The sequence below is a fragment of the Trematomus bernacchii genome, unplaced genomic scaffold, assembly GCF_902827165.1.
Source record: "Trematomus bernacchii unplaced genomic scaffold, fTreBer1.1, whole genome shotgun sequence".
Lineage (NCBI taxonomy): Eukaryota > Metazoa > Chordata > Actinopteri > Perciformes > Nototheniidae > Trematomus > Trematomus bernacchii.
This window is the reverse complement of record NW_022987689.1, coordinates 10,908,884-10,925,550: the sequence shown is the minus strand read 5'-3', so window position 1 is coordinate 10,925,550 and position 16,667 is coordinate 10,908,884. Positions and strand designations below refer to the sequence as shown.

The 16,667-nt window shown below is 38.7% G+C and overlaps 2 protein-coding genes across 2 annotated transcripts; both read right to left on the bottom strand.

The window, feature by feature from the left end:
• Window positions 1–4,209: 4,209 nt before the first annotated feature.
• On the bottom strand, window positions 4,210–8,589 carry elovl8a (ELOVL fatty acid elongase 8a). The gene is made up of 8 exons (XM_034137607.1): window positions 8,584–8,589; window positions 6,893–6,959; window positions 6,578–6,765; window positions 6,311–6,391; window positions 6,170–6,226; window positions 5,953–6,067; window positions 5,691–5,818; window positions 4,210–4,418 (listed from the first exon to the last, which is right to left on the bottom strand). Exons 1-8 carry the CDS (start codon window positions 8,587–8,589, stop codon window positions 4,248–4,250), a joined length of 813 nt encoding a protein of 270 aa, XP_033993498.1. The 3' UTR covers window positions 4,210–4,247.
• A 988-nt stretch (window positions 8,590–9,577) lies between these two features.
• Window positions 9,578–16,047, bottom strand: selenop2 (selenoprotein P2). The gene is made up of 5 exons (XM_034137127.1): window positions 15,978–16,047; window positions 13,453–13,691; window positions 11,253–11,465; window positions 10,954–11,062; window positions 9,578–10,583 (listed from the first exon to the last, which is right to left on the bottom strand). The coding sequence occupies exons 1-5, from the start codon at window positions 16,002–16,004 to the stop codon at window positions 10,233–10,235; spliced, it is 939 nt and encodes a 312-aa protein (XP_033993018.1). The 5' UTR covers window positions 16,005–16,047; the 3' UTR covers window positions 9,578–10,232.
• Window positions 16,048–16,667: the final 620 nt, after the last annotated feature.

Genomic DNA, 16,667 nt, shown 5'->3' with positions numbered 1-16,667 from the left:
ATTTAATGCAGCCGAACCGTGTATTACAATGCCGTTATGTGATGACTTTCAAAGAGAAAAGCAAGTACACTCGGATTAAAGTATTATTTTCTTTTTTGTAAATGTTTTTCGGATTTCATATCGCATAAACACCATATCCCAACGTGCATTGCGGCTAAAACATCCAATCACCAAGCTTCAACCATAGCTGAGGATCTTGGGTAATCAGTTCAGTGGGTGTGTATCGCAATGATAGAATTACTAACAAAGAATTGCTAACAAAGCACTTATATACTAACAAAGGACTGGCTTATCTAAAGCCAGTTGAGTAGCACTTGAAATGTTTTGGCTCTATGAAACCTGATGTACTTATATGATTCTGTTTTCTTCAAGTTTGTATCTTGTTGGTCGAATGCACTTATTGTAAGTCGCTTTGGATAAAAGCGTCAGCTAAATGCAATGTAATGTAATGTAATGTAATGTAATGTAATGTAATGATGCCTATAGGTCCCTTATAGGCCTACGTCTGTTTCCGGTGACTTTATTTTGAAATTCAGTTCCTGAGGAACGGCAAAAAAGCCAGAGATTATAGAATTAAACAAATAAATAAAAACAAGGATAATTGTGTGTTATTGTTGAGTAAGTAACAGTGTGTTATTTAGAAAATAATAACAAATTAGAAGGAAAACAAATACAGATTTCAGTATTCTGAGGCTCTGAGCCCCATTTATTTTCTTCGCGGACGGCAAAAAAAGTCAGACATTATACGATTAAAACTAAAAACAATAATCGTGGCTTGATATGGAGTAAGAACATGTTTTTATGAACCACACAGCTTCCGGTCTTCCAAGACCCGACCGGACAAAAAGACGTGGTGCAGGCACGAAACATACTACCAATAGAAATACATTGCTTTTAAAATAGTTCTGTGTGACACGAAAAAAAGGGGAAAATCGTGTTTGTGAACACGAATCAATAGAATAAATGTCGTGACTATAACACGAAATGCCGTGAGACTGGGTTGAATATAGACAGTTAATTTGGATTTGTCGTAAATTCCCACTTGTAAATTGCGGTAAGATATACTTCAATTGAGTCAAGTAACAGCTTAACAGCAACAACTTTTAACAGAGGTACCCAATTCGGCTCAATCATAATGTTCACAGATAAAGATTGTCGTTTGCTAATCAAGATTTTACCACACACATTCTAACGTTAGCATAAACCTGTGACATTTAACTTTGAATTAATTAGCCTAATGGTTAGCATACTTTAGCATCTGCTTGTAGCTTAACAATGTTGAAACTACTGTAGGAAAATCAACAATACGGTTATGCTTCCTGGCCTGGAGTCCAACCAGCCTTAAATCGTAGCAGATATTGGGTTTATTTTCCTTTTTCACCATTTTGCCCGCCAAGGGCAGGCATTTTGCGGGCTGTTTCTTGCCCTTTTGCACCATAGTCCGACTGAGTGTGTTTAGGTGCCAAAAAAGTGACGTGAGTGCATACTCTCTTTTGACCACTACTTGGGGCTTCATGCTTGGTAATTACACGGCCACACACACTTGACAGGGAGCTTCTAGCTGGCTGGCAGGTTGGCGGATTAGTGTGCTCTCATCACAATGAGATTGCTGCAGCCTCTTGTTAACCCTCATTGTATGAAATCACCCAGTGGCTCACCTTCAAGCATACTTATCAGCCTCTTATTCCCAAACCTCCCTCACTAACCAAAATTATGTCTGTATGCGCATGTGTGTGTGAGTGTGTATCCCTGTCCCTCTCACTAGCTAGGAAGTTAGAAGCAGCATCTCAGAGAGTGCTTCAATCTCCTCTCCCTCTAACTTGATTATTAATTACAGTCTGCCTCTAGCTGACCGCAGCCCAAACACTGTCTAACACTGTTACCAAGGAGACCCAAAGTAATTTACGTACAACATGCAGGATACACAGATTAAGGCACAGCACAGCGATTGCTCAGATTTGTGTCCGTATCACAGAAGCCCTGAAAAACACGTTTTTTTGCAAGTGGGGAAATGTATTTAAATTGTTTAGGTTATGATTTAAGAACTGGTAAAAAAAAAAGAAGAGATATACCTTTTATAGCAGCAAAAGTGCTTGGGATCCTGGTGCACTGCCTCTTGTGGTGGAAATGGGTCTAACAATAACAAACAAATAATCGTGATTTAAAGAAAAAAAAGGTTTTTCAAAGATGGAAAATGTAAGCAAAAGGATCCTGGCAAATATTTATTTCAAGTTGCAAAATATATTTTTACGACATCTAAATTCAAAACGATAGGAAACAACTAAGATCAGACTTAGAATCTTAGGTTACTTTGTCTATCCTTGCTATTTAAGTATTTCAATTAACCTGAATGCCAATCAAACGGTAATCACGTCAAATGTAAGTGAGAAGTGCTAATTTTTAGGTGACATCTAGCTTGGCATAACCTCAAAAGTAACCCACTAAACACTAAAGATGAAACCCATCATCGGGTTGCAAAATCATAAGTTGATCAAAGGGAGTGCATGCCAGAAAGTCAGTCATGCCTGAGCTGCAGGGCTCTCAACAGTAATCAACCTGGAACTGTGCCTGCAGCGAGGCCGAGGGACATCACTCTTTAAATGGGCGTGTGTGTGTGTGTGTGTGTGTGTGTGTGTGTGTGTGTGTGTGTGTGTGTGTGTGTGTGTGTGTGTGTGTGTGTGTGTGTGTGTGTGTGTGTGTGTGTGTGTGTGTGTGTGTGTGTGTGTGTGCTTGTGTCTCACTTGTGTTGAAATGGAGAGTAGATTAGGTACTTGCCAGCAGCAAAATATAGCAAATTATGCTACACAAGGGTTTCATGTGTTATCTTATTACTGGCCATAAGGTGATGTGTTGCACGCAAATACACGGTATTCAAAATCATTATTAGCCTTCAGAAGATCTTTACATCTGGCAATAAAGACATTCTTGTAATGTTTTGCTTGAGACAAGCATTGGTTATATCTTACTGATGGCCTGCAATCTGTTTGATTGTCACACATGTACAGCATCATGTGAATGATGGTGGTAATTTTCCAAAGTATAATAACCATTGTGAAGTGTTATGGAGTCTGACAGCTTATTTTTTAGAACTGTTTAAACTAGCCCAGTGTGCAGCTTTTAAACAGTCTCATATTCCTTCAACATTAAGTGAGAATTCAGTTGTTATAATGACTCACCCAATATGGCTTCTTGACTGCCAACGACAAACGTTATATTTATTGCTCATAAAAAGCACAGGTGGTTCTTAGGTAACTAAGAATACAATTTGTGGCCTCAAAGCATCAAAGCACTTCTCAGGCTTTTGTTTTCGTTGTAAGTGGTTGTGTGCTGATTTAAAAAAAATCACATGTAAAGTGGTGATTATCTGAAAAGTATCAAGTTGTGCTGATTGGTATTAAAAATCCTTTGATTTAGTCCCTTCAAAGTGCTTTTTTAGGTGGGATTCTGTTATTTTGTCGGCCCCCTGTTGAGTTTGGAACCGATTACAGTCAAAAACAATATGCTGATGGAGATAAAATTATAGATATAGGAAGTGAACACATTGGGAATACCTGATGATGGCAGAGGAAATAAAATGTAAGAGAAACAGAGATGGTTAATTCAGTTTGTCCTTTTATTTCTGTCCACACGGGGGAGTGGATGGGCGCATTGGACTCAATTATACTTCTACACCATGACAGATGGAGCTGCGGGGGTCGTGGGGCGGTCTGTGGTTTCCCCGTTGGTAAAAGGGATTAAATGCTAGAAACTAGGGGAGCGACCCTTATCTATAGAAGGGGAGGAATAGATGGATACAGAGCTAATGGCAACCAACAGTTGATTGGCTGTGAACGCCAGCCAATGGGTGTTGGAGAAGAATAAAGCGACTCCACTGGTGATTAAAAAGTCTCATCTATTAGGAGCATGGGGGAAGGGAGCCATAAAACAAGGGTTAATGTGTGTTGAGTGTGTTGGTGGTTTTGTACTGGATGAATGAACAGAAGCAATCAATGAATGTGGTAAATGAAAGACCCTCATAAATCTACACGTGTATGTCTGTTTAAGGCACAATTGTATGATTCATAACACAGACAAATAGTTGCCATAAATATTCATGTATGTAAGAAATCATGCCGTAATTAACATTAAGTCATTATAATAATGAATTAACTTTTTCTATTCCTTCTGCCATTTTTCCGTTTTCCCTTCCTCTTGGTGTATTTCCAAATGTTTAATATCAGCTCTTTTCTTTCTTTCCTCTGTTTCTCTTACGTCTCCTTTGTCTTGGTCTTGGTGAGGTAGCTTTTGTAGTAGAAGTTACTGAAGAGAGCGATGAGGCTGAGGGAGTAGGCGAACACAGCCATGTTCATGGAGTCGGGGAAGTCACAGTCAGCAAACAGGTTGTAGGTGGTGTGGATGGTCACGATGAAAAACTGGAGCTGAGAAAAGACAAGCAGACAGACAAAGAGTGAGAAAAAATCATTTGTGTTACCAAAATATGAGAAAGACATGACTAAATACAAAGGGAGTGACTTTAATAAGGCCATTGAGACTGGTGGACACGGACAAACCTGGCAACCTAGAAGAATAGGGTGACCTTCTCATTCAATTCCGCCTGTATAGAGACATACAACTAAGTTCTTTGATCAGAAAAAGCCAAACAACGGGCAGAAAACTGTACGGAGGGAAACCTGACCTCATAATTAAAAAATATCTATTTTCTGAATATTTGTAACACACACCAAGAGTTTTGGCGAGGCAATAATCACTAAAAAAAGGCTTGAACGAATCTGATTTTGTTGGAAAAAGACAACAGCCACTACTATTTGTCTGTTATTATCGTAATATATACTGTAGACTAATCTATATCCATATGTTACATAGTATGGGGCCTCTATAGGGTTCTGGTCCTTGCCAAGAGTACTGTTTATAAATTAACATCATGAACGCATCCATCCAACCCACTACACACACACCTCCCATTAAAATGTAATCATAATTACCACTCATACAGTAAATACAAAAGACCCAATTTACTAAACTATCTCAGCTTCAGTTCACCAAATTGTGAAGCCAACTGTAGGCTTGGGGGGTCAACTCTAAGGTCAGTACAATTATTGTTATATAATGGCGGTCAGTCACCATACTGACCTATATGCTGCAGCTATATAGAAGGGAGAAAGAACCTAAAGGATGCATTGTGTCCTTATCAACGCTGTAAGAAGAAAACAGATGGTCCAGTAGTTAGTTAATCTGTCTAAATATGCAATCAGAACAATGACAAACCAAGCAGGTGGCCTCATGTAGGGCTTGTCAAAGTTGAATCTACAGTATAAGCTTTCTTGGACATACATGCAACCAGAAGTATATGGAGGGAACAACTTTTCACATTACTAGCAACACCATTTAACATACCAGCTGCTAAAAGTGCTAAAAGTGTCCTTGAGCTACAGGTGTAACGCTCTAACCCAAAAAGCACCTCAAATGATCGGACGGTATTATGCCAAAACATAAAAGAGAACTGATCACTAAAATCACCCAAGTGGTTTTCCGAGAAGCATTTGGCCACATTAACATATTCAAGTGGTTGATTTATAGCGATTGATAGAAGCTATAAATAAATGTAGAAAGAAAAAAGAGAAGGAAAGCTGAGGCAAAGTGAACGTAAGACTCAATGTCACACACACATGCTAACTAAGGAACATACTGACCAGTTGCAGAGAGGTGAGGTAGCGCTTCCACCAGAGGTATTTGGTCATGCTTGGTCCAAAAGCTGCCAATCCGTAGTACAGATACATCACTACATGGACCAGGGAGTTGATCAAACCAATCAGGAAAGCTGTGGATGGATACACAGGAAGAGTATTACATATAATGCCCTTGAGTATGTTTTCTCTTGTAAATTGTCTTAAATTTGCAAAAAATTGTATGACTTTTCTGTGAGACTGGGCTTGTTGGTTGGCGTGTACTCACACTGGCCACCAGCCACATATTTAACCCCAGCCCACCAGTTGAAGATCATTGTGGTGTGATGGTAGACATGAAGGAAGGTCAGCTGACTGTTCTTCTTTCTCAGGATAAAAAAGATCTGAACCATACAAACATAAATGGTTTTAATGGTTATAGATGGAAGGACAACAATACATACGTCAATTTATTTGGGAATTTTTTTTCACTTCTTTATACTCACAGTGTCACTGAGCTCTATTACTTTTGAGAAGTAGAACCACCAGCATACCCTGGCCATCTGCCAAACAGAATACAAATATGTTAGCAGTCTTTTGCACTGGATTTTTTGTTGAATAAAGTATCATGAACTAAAAAGATGTACCCTCGTGGCCTGTGGGCTGTCACTGTAGTCGACTGGCTGGCACAGGAGACTGTATTTGGCCAACCAGGAAGAGGCTGTAAACTGTAAACACAAAAGCTGCTTTACATCTGTGCTTTCTCGCTATCAGCCGAAAAACATTTGATCCCATGTTGAACTAAGTACAGGGCACATAAATACTGTGGTATCCCTTAAGATTAACATGTGTCTGATAGAGTGCTGACAGGCGGACACGATCCTCGCATTCATAACATTAGTTTACAGATGTACCTCATAGAACATGTAGGCAGACAGGCAGACCATGGCAACGTTGTAAACTATCAGGATGGGTTTGAGGTTGACTGGCTGCCTGTTCTTCATCAGCTTCGGCCCCAACCATATAATGAGCAGGTAGCACAGAAATATGCAGCTGATAGGCACAGGAGAATAGACCAGAGGCCAACTGTCTGTCCTCTTGTCTAGACAAAATAGAGAAAACAAGAGGAAAGCATGGATCAAGCAAACACGTAAAATGTCTCATATAAAGATTTGAAGATATTCCATTAAAATATGTGAGCAATTAAAATTGTGAAATTAAATACTTACCTCCATTTCCCAGAATCCCTTGGTAGAATAATTGTAATTTCTGCCAAATGGCGAGAGCATGGAAACCCTGAGATGGACACACATGAGCAAGAGTCTTTAGCTAGTAGGTACAAAACTAAAACACTGTTGAAAATAACATTTAGGATATTCCTTTAAAGCCAGTATTTGAAAACATAAGATTGTATTTTTATTTAATTTAAATTTTAGTCAGATAATGTATTGACTGAATCAAGGCAGTCTGCGCAAACTTCATAAAAAAGTGGGGAAAAAGGTCTCCTATAAATCTTGATACAAATCACAAAAACAACTTGTAACGGTTTGTTGAAAGAATACAAGTGTAGGCACAAAACATATTATCTCAAAAACGACTGACAACAATAGCACCCCTCTGCAAATTTGATTAAAGCACTCAGAGATGATCTGGATTATAATTCAAGGATTATGTTCACTAATCCAAATTCATCTCTTGATAATGGATAATAACTAATAATCCCCTTGATGAATGACTGCCTAATGTGGACGACAGGGTGATTAATTTTCATTTATGATTATTAACATACGATAGTGCTGCCATCTAGTGTTTTCAGATGGGAAGACGACAAACAATCTTCCGCTCTTCACCTTCCTTTATTTACAAATGTGGATTTGTTTGGGGTTTCGTGTCTGGAGTTAAACTCCCGCTCTTGGTTTTGGTACCTAAATCAGCTGAGATTAGGTTGTTGTTGCCTATGGATATAGAAATTCAGTCAGTCTTTGCTATTGTTTCTGGGAATTATAGTGGTATTAACATTATAAAACTACACTCAAATTACACTTGATATGTTTTGAAGGTTATTTTATTTTTATTTTTATTTTATTTTTGAACACAAATGTAATTGAATACGGTATATCAAAAATGTGTACTATTGCCCCATACAATTGTATTCTGTGGAAGAGGCTTAGATACAGCATTTGGGGATATAAAAGAACATTACAGTACTTTTGTCATTTTTGTTGAAGTAATTCAATAATTGTACTTATAAATAAGTAATTATAACATTTCAAAAGCTTAATGATTTGAGATGATGATGATTTCATTAGAAAACACTGTGGCAGGTAGATCATCTCTGATTCAGTATACCTCTCTTCCTAAACATCACAGTTTAGAAGTATTTTAAAAGAGCATGCATCAACAGATATTTGTCCTCTTCATGCTAAATACTACACCCGTGAATCAGCACTTAGTACTGTATTGGTAGAAGCAGCATGTTGTGTGGACAGGGATAAGTAGTTTATCTTCTGGTGCCTTATCTTAGGGATTTCGAGAGGGAAATCCCTGACATGGCCAGGCTTCTACAACCTGCTGAGGTTTATCCAACATGTTCTAGAACTACGGCGTTGTTAAATCTCAGGAAAATAATATCAAGACAATATAAATGACTGGGAATTGTAGAAGAATATAAACAAAAGGGGTTAAATCATCATATTAAACAGCCACGCCAGCGATCTGTTTACAAGAAGCCCGGTGTACAGAGCTAATACTGCTTATACAATCTGTAGTTAAGACAGTTCTACATGCAGGTTATCATTGGAAATGATGACTTTTGCTTGAATTATTTATGATCAAGAATCACAAGAATCACCATATAGTTAAAATATTTGTTGCAAGAGACTTTCTTTAGTTTAGTAGAGCTTTGTGAAAGTGGCCTTACCTTCATTCTGATGCCGGCTGTTTGCTGCCCTCAGTCTCTCTCAGTCATGCTGCATCTCAGCCGCCGTTAAGCAGGTAATCCACCTGTCGTGTGTGTGTGTGTGTGTGTGTGTGTGTGTGTGTGTGTGTGTGTGTGTGTGTGTGTGTGTGTGTGTGTGTGTGTGTGTGTGTGTGTGTGCGTGCGTGCGTGCGTGCGTGCGTGCGTGCGTGCGGCGTGCGTGCGTGCGTGCGTGCGTGCGTGCGTGCGTGCGTGCGTGCGTGCGTGCGTGCGTGCGTGCGTGACTGCTCCTTTATTCTAGCATAGCAGGTCAAGTGCCTACCTTGATTGCAAACTATTAGATTGACAACTTAATTTGATAGTTCTTATAGGAATGGGAACATGATTTTGAATGACTTATTGTAATTATAACGTAATGTGAACCTCTTGGCTAAACAATGGATCTTATTTTTCTTCCTAAGATTTAAAAAAAGGTGATATTTTTATATATATTATAGAAAAAATTCATCCTTAGGGAAAAGTATTTTCTCCTTGATACAGTCCCAGTTTAAAACGCATTTGAAGCATAACCCAAAGTGTATGGCTGAGTTTGGGTTAAACAACAGGTATACATAATATACACTGTATATCTTGGACACCATGAGATAGCGAACTTCAGACTTTTACTGCTCCAAGCTGATATGCCAGATAAACGAGTTGTAACCATTTTATCATCTCATCCTAGGAAAGAAACACAGTTTCCGGCTTTTTAGTTTGGTTGGGGATAGCATTACTGTGTTTTCCTGCTACCTATGGTGTTGGGTTGGGTCTTGGGCATTATGAGAAAATTGGCAATGGGCATACATAATTCACATTTGCATTTTTTATTTTGCATTATTTTGTTGGGATTTTTTGTCTCTTTTAAGTTGTTTTGTGTTCTTAAATTATTTGGTCATTTTGTCGTTATTTGTAGCTGCACTGGCTAAATTAAAATAGTTTAAGACACGTAGACAAACACTTCAGATATGTACTTATTTTTTAATGGAGAACACAAATCTTAAGGATCCTTCTACACCCAGTTAATTAGGTGGAAGTACACACAAATACTTCAAATCCACAGCAAATATGATGATTAAATGGTAAAAGTGACAATAATGCATTTGCAGGTGTGGTTTATAATGATTAATTTGATTATTATGCTAATCTAATGTATTAAGAAAATGCCTTTACAATGAATAAAGGACCGCACTCTTGACACACGCACATAGTGACGTAATAGCATAGCATACAAGCAGAAACTGAACCCAGAAGGAAAATGTTTGGGCAGAAATCACACTGAGGTTTGCTCTATAGCAGTGCCCAACATCCTCTGACTCTGTGTGGCCTAGATAACCATCAGCACATCCAATCTCTCCGCACACCTCCGTCTACAGCTCCCTGCAGGCAGGTTTAACACCATAGATTTCATTAATGGGAGAAGATAGGCTGGCATTGGCTACGTTATACACACAGAGGACCTAGGTGTGGACATGCTGGCAGAGAAACCAAAATCTGATCACTGCTAAAACAGATTCAACTGCTGAGGGAACAGCTGTTCTGCCACCAAAGTAAAACATGTTATCAAAAGTAAAATACTAAGGAAAAAGCAAGTAAAACACTCGTAAAATGGCATCCTAGTTATCTTCTTCCACCTTGTCGTGATGACTGTGGTTGCCAGGTTGCTGATGATGATGATGATGGTCATGATGATGAGGATGGTGATGATGATGCTCAGAATGATGGTGAGGAGGGTGCAGAGTATTATTCTGACTATGCTGATGTTTGGACTGGTTCTCGGGACTGGTGTGATCGTGTTGGTGGTGATGATGATGAGGACCATTATGATGATGATGATGATAATGAGGAGGAGGAGGGTCATCAGTGTCCAGAGGACTTGTGGGTATTGTAGTCGTCTGGCTGACATTAAACTGTGTTGTCTCATTCTTCATGAGGGTGTTCTTGCCACTGGATAAAGTATGATTAGCCTAAGGAAGATATAGCATGTTAAAACTGCAGTAATAGCACTTTTTGGCCACTTGGAGGCAGCAGAACAAACAAAACATTTTCACATATGTATTCCTTTTTACACACCCAGTAAACATGATGGTGCATTAACACTCATGTTGTGTTTCCCACCAATATTATTTTTCTGTTTGCCTACATTTTCATCCAAAACATCCTCAGCACAATATTCTGGGATGCCTTTTTTACTGTGAGGAATCTAGTTTTAAAAGCAAGGAACGAGAAGAAGGGAGTTCTGTTTTTGTGTAGCATCTAGATCCAGAAGAGGAGACTAGAAATGTTACCTGATGTCGTTTGTAGTGTTTGTAGAGTGTGTATTTGGTTATTACTCACAGTGCAGTTACAGATGTTTTTAAGATAAGTGGCTCTGATTGCAGCCTCTACGTAGACGTTGTGCAGGAAACTGTAAGGCAGCACTATGTGGAAGGTGAGCAGACCACACCTGGAGAAAAAGGGAAAGAGCTAATCAAAATGTAATAAGGAACATCAAAATCATGGCACGAGATTCTTAAAAACCCTTCGAACCAAAGGTGCTTAGCCCAGTACAAAATGTTCACACATCAAAAAGCTTAAACAAATGTGAAATAAATGAAAGGTTTTAATTTGATACATATTGTCTTGAGGATGCCTACCTATCATAGATCAGGAAGTCATCTTTGTCTCCATCCAGGGCCTCCCACACGTCATCCTGAAGGGGGCCCTGCTGGTAGACAGGAACTCCAGGGGGCGTTTTTCTCTTCAGCTCCCAGTACATGGCTCTGGACATCGCATCACGCTCATTCACGATCATAAAAGACACGTCTGTCAGGTTGCTGCGGTTCAGCTTGTCACGCAGGCCTCCAATTCTACAGAGGGACAGTTAGAGAAATTTCACTTCACTGTTGATGAAATTAAAAGGGTCTGTAAGCATCTGCGTGACACTGATAGTCATTTAAAATGAAAACTTAAAATGCCACAATTGACATACTCCGTTCTTGCATTAAATCAGTGGTTCTCAAACTTTTTCTGTCAGGCCCCCCCTTTGGAGAAAAAAAAAAGTCGGGCCCCCCCAACACAAATAGTCAGGCTCAGTGGCGGCGCCAGAGATTTATTTTGGGGGTGCTGTGGGGTAGCTTGACGTTTCATAGAGGGTGCTCAAACATTTAGGGTTTCCCATTAATGTACCGGTCGCTACAGTGGAATTTTCTACTGCAACAATCCCCACGCAAATACACAGTACACCCGCGACTGTTACAATGAAGGCTCGATAATCAGCTCACGGCATATACGTGTAAGCAGGGGTAAAGTGCTATTTTTATAGGTGGTGTGTGGACATCACATAGGGGGGTCCGGGGGCAAGCTCCCCCGGGAAGATTTTTAAATATTGAAGTTAAAAGCATCAATCTGGTGCACTTTGAGAGCAAAATGAAGAGATCTATGGATACCTCTCTCAACACCCATTTGAAACAGAACTGTAAACAGATTTACTATTTCTTTATGGATATTTTACAAATCACTCCCCTTTGAAACTTTATTCTTGTTTTACTGTCATATAGTATTTCATACCTGTTTTTCATTTATTCTCTTAATTTGTTATAACTATAATGATCATATAAACGTGTGCCTCGGAAATAATTGTTTACATTAATGGTGACCAAAACGTTTGAGACCCACTGAGATAACACTGAGAGAGTCCTTTAGCTCACTGACTCTCTGTCTGACAGGAGAGGACTCTCCTCCACTTTGTTGTTGAAAAAACTCCTTATATCCGTTAGCATAGCTCGCTAGCACCAGAAGCTAACAACAACGATCTCCGGCTTTCTCTCTCTCGCTCGCGCACACACACAAAATGGCTCGTTCCACACACACACAGAGCCAAGCTTTAATGAAACACAGAGACCCAGACGTAATAGTACTGTACTGTATCATATTATTTTCGAATCAATAATTTTTCAAATTATGATTTTTTTTTTTTTTTTTTTTTTATCTTTTTTTTTTTTTTTTAATTACCATTTTTCCTCCTGGTCTCTCGCGCCCCCCCTGTCATGCCTCTGCCCCCACTTTGAGAACCACTGCATTAAATGTACAGCAGCTCAATGTAATTACGTAAGAGGCATTTAGCAAATATGGTGCATGTGGGTGTAAAACATAATATCAAAGTTAGGAATGCACATGAACGCAGTAATACAACTTAAGAATTGGGGAGGTCTTTAACAATCCAACTCCTTGCTAGGTTTTATTGTCATCCACACTGAAAAAACTGAACCGTTGACTTTAATTAAATGTATTATGTCAACAGAATTCATATAACTGTATTATGTTAGTTGAAAGCAGTAATATTAAGTTTAACTTCATATTATTGCTTTCAACTAATCTAATACAGTTACAAACCAGAACAATCTTTGACATGTTTTTTTATCTTTTATAGTCCCTTCTTTTTGTTGAAAATACTAACAAGTCCAAGTAACGAGTAATGTAAATTATCATTAATTAAATCACATCCATCAACAATTTTAGAAAAGCAACAACAACAAAATGAATGTCATCGGGAAAAAAGCATATTCTTGAATTCACTTATGACATGCGGTAAACCTTAATATAGATTGTTTTGATAGAGAGAAGACATTTTAACTTGTCGTATTAATGAAAGAACAGGTGTTTCTAATAACAGTAGCCATAACACGGATGTCATATATAATTACTGCTGTGCTTTTCCTACTGTAAGAGTCAAAATACTATATGAAACAAGACTGTATGAGTTTACTTTGTCCCAACACGTTTCATGATTTCTGCAAATGTGTTAAAAAAAATAACCTCCTCATTTTAAATGGCAGTTGTTCTCTTCTTTCTTACTTGGAGGCCTGAGTGAGACAGAACTGTCAGCTAGCCTTCAGTAGCGCCACCACAACCACATTCCCCAGCAGCTCTTGCATGGGCTCCTGTCCCTTAATGGTCCAGCGGGGGGGAGGTTTGCAGATCCTGGAGGCGTCATTGTCCCCCTCCACCGTCAGACTGACATGTGCGGCCCACAGCAGCCCGGGCAGGGCAGCATACAGCCACAGCGACGAGACACCGCTCATTGTCCTTCTGGACTGAAGACGAGAAAAGCACGAGGTTTAACTGTTATTTTGACCAAAAGCGACTTTGTACACTGTAATACAGGTGCTACATACAGCCCTTTGAGGGGAGACACTGTGAACAGGAATACAAAACAATGAACTTAAAGGTCACCTATGCAAAATCCACTTTTTCACATCTTTTATACATAAACATGTGTCCCCTCTGTGTAAAGAGATTCAGAAAGTTTCAGGAAAAAATATTCTCTCTTTTTGTACTGAACCATTTATATAAAAACCTGTCTGAAAATGAGCTGATCAGATTTTGGCCACTTTATGATGTCATTATGTTTTTTGCCCCCCCCCCCCCCCCCACCTTATCACCTGCATCTCCTCCTAGAGCACCATTATGTTCTACAATATGTATTACAATTAAATCACGGTCAAATATGTTCATTTTGTTGTAGTTGTAGCCCCCTTGCCAGCGATTCTCTCTCTGGTTTAGCATACTCAGCCCGACTCAGCCTGGTTGTTGACCCGGAAAGAACCTACATTTTATGGGGCCAGAAAAACTGTGAAATAGTAACCGCTAGCCGGAACTACGCCAAGTGGAAACGCAACCAAAAACTGGCACGGCACGCTTAAAGCGAGCTCCACGCTGTAGTGGAAATGCGCCATTAGATACGTGCAATTTGCATAAATTTTTTTAACAGAAATCTGAATATTAAATCAAGCCAAAAATCAATTTGAAATGTGTTGACATAATGGGGTCAAAGGATCTATACACAAGGGATTTTGGATATCTCTTTGTAACCCCCTTATAAATCCAAAAATACAGCCAATAAAAAAAAGCCCCCCCGAAAAAAAAGATTCCTCCATCTTTTTAGAAAGAGCTAAGAATTATTAGATAACAAACCCATCAGTAAAAACCTTCAGAATATAAATAGTAATTAAACAGCAACGTTTGTATTGTTATACAATACATGTTCAAGACAATATAGGGGAATAGGGTCAAATAAAGTAGGTGACATTTTCAATAATATAATTTTTTTAATTGTCAATTAGATGTTCTTTAACATTACAATAACTTCGTGAAATTAAGAGAAATCTACAGTCGCAGAAATATTTTGTATTGCCTATATTGTCTCACCTTAAACATACATAAACTAGATTTGAAGGTATGCATATAATTGAACAAAAGTCATAATCAACCTTAGATTGTGTGCTAAAGCCTCTAAACCAGGGGTCTCAAACTCAAGGCCCGGGGGCCAAATCCGGCCCGCTACTTCATTTTATGTGGCCCCGCAAGAGCTTGCAAAAAATATAATACGTTTATTATACGGTTACATGCCACTTTACAGAAGCAGGTTGTCCATAAACTACATGTCCCACAATGCATCTCGTTTTGTGACATGCGCACTGAAGAGACTTGCAATTATTTGCCCTGGACTTCTGCTTTCAGACGTAGTTAATTAATAAGTTATTATCCTATCCGATAATAATCCAATTCAAAGGCAATAATGTAATATAATACATTATTTTATATATATATATTATATATTTATATAGTTACAACCGGCCCTTTGAGTGCAACCTTTATGCGGATGTGGCCCGCAATGAAATTGAGTTTGACACCCCTGCTCTAAACTGTATATGATAGTAATCATGTTGACATGAAAGCAGCCTGTAGACTACAATGCAGGGCAGCACGTGCCCAGGCTGGGATAAAAGCAGATTCTTTGGCAGGTTTCCCCTGCACTAAATGTCCAGCCAGTCTGATCCCCAAATAATTAAACGAGTAAACCCTCATTGTCTCTCTCATCGCATGTGGAGATAATCTGCAAAAAGAGTTTATTATGGGGTAAACAGCCAACACACAGAAGAATAGGAGAGAGGGAGCAGAATAACAAAGAGAGGCTTGGACAAACATATTTACAGGCATACAAACATCCAAACTAACTGTAGAAATGGATACATGGGAAGTGTCATCGTCAAAATAAAATGAATGGAAGTAAAGTGATTAAATTGCAAGTATAATCTCAGTGAGTATGTCTTTAAAATAACCTTACAATGTCAGTTTTAGCAACATGAATGAAGGACATTTGTGTGTCCTGTAAACAGTGGCTAACTGTTGAATTCAGATTATATTAAGAGGTTAAAAGTGCTCCCTTACAATTAATGAACTACTTTCAAAACTCCCCTCAAATGCTACAAACTCAAATCAAATACAATGGTTAGCATATTTCAATATGTAGCTTTCAAAATAAGAATGAGAGTTATATACTCATCTTAAGCCCAACAAAAAACCCTGTCCAATCTTACCTCTGTCCACTCTGTCCTGTGACTCATAAACACAGGCAAAATAAACTCTGCTGTATTTAAAGCCTCTGCTGTTGACTAAGCACTTCCCCCAAATGAAACAGACAGAGAGAAGAGAGAGAGACCCAGTATCTGCTCGCTATCACGCACTTAGTGTGCAATCATATCAAACACATCCAGTCCACGTCGCTAGATATTACACAGCCCGAGCTGGGAAATAGTGATCAGTATGAAATTAGGACCTAAATCATATTTAGTCAAAATGACCCATTGGCTGTTTCCCCCTCCTGTATAGGTCTGTCATGGGTTCGAACCAAGTATGCTATCGACTGATACCTAGAGTTTGTTACAAGAAATCTGGGGAGGCTGCTTTCTGTTTTTATGGCCCCAAACTGTGGAACATTTGGATCTTAGAATAGCCATCTCCATTGGAGTTTTAAAAAGTAAAATATAGACCTATCATTTTAATTTGGCTTTTAGTTTGGGGTCATTTTAGTTGTATTACGGTTCATGTTTTATGGTTCTGTGATATATCTCTTTCTCTTTGTTTATAACTTGTTTTTAAGAATGTTCCTCCATCTTTATTTTGTATCTGTAAGGCACTTTGGGCTGCATCTTGCATGAAAGCTGCTATTTGAATAAAGTGTATTATTATTATTATTATTTCTTAAACAAACAGTGTATCATATACTT

Bases quoted from the DNA above. Each gene is read 5' to 3' on its own strand.
- elovl8a (XM_034137607.1), bottom strand. The intron at 6,068-6,169 runs GTGAGTATAAAG...TGTATGGTTCAG, and splicing joins TAATAGAGCTCAGTGACACT to ATCTTTTTTATCCTGAGAAA. The intron at 4,419-5,690 runs GTCAGTATGTTC...GTCTTTTCTCAG, and splicing joins ACCTCACCTCTCTGCAACTG to CTCCAGTTTTTCATCGTGAC.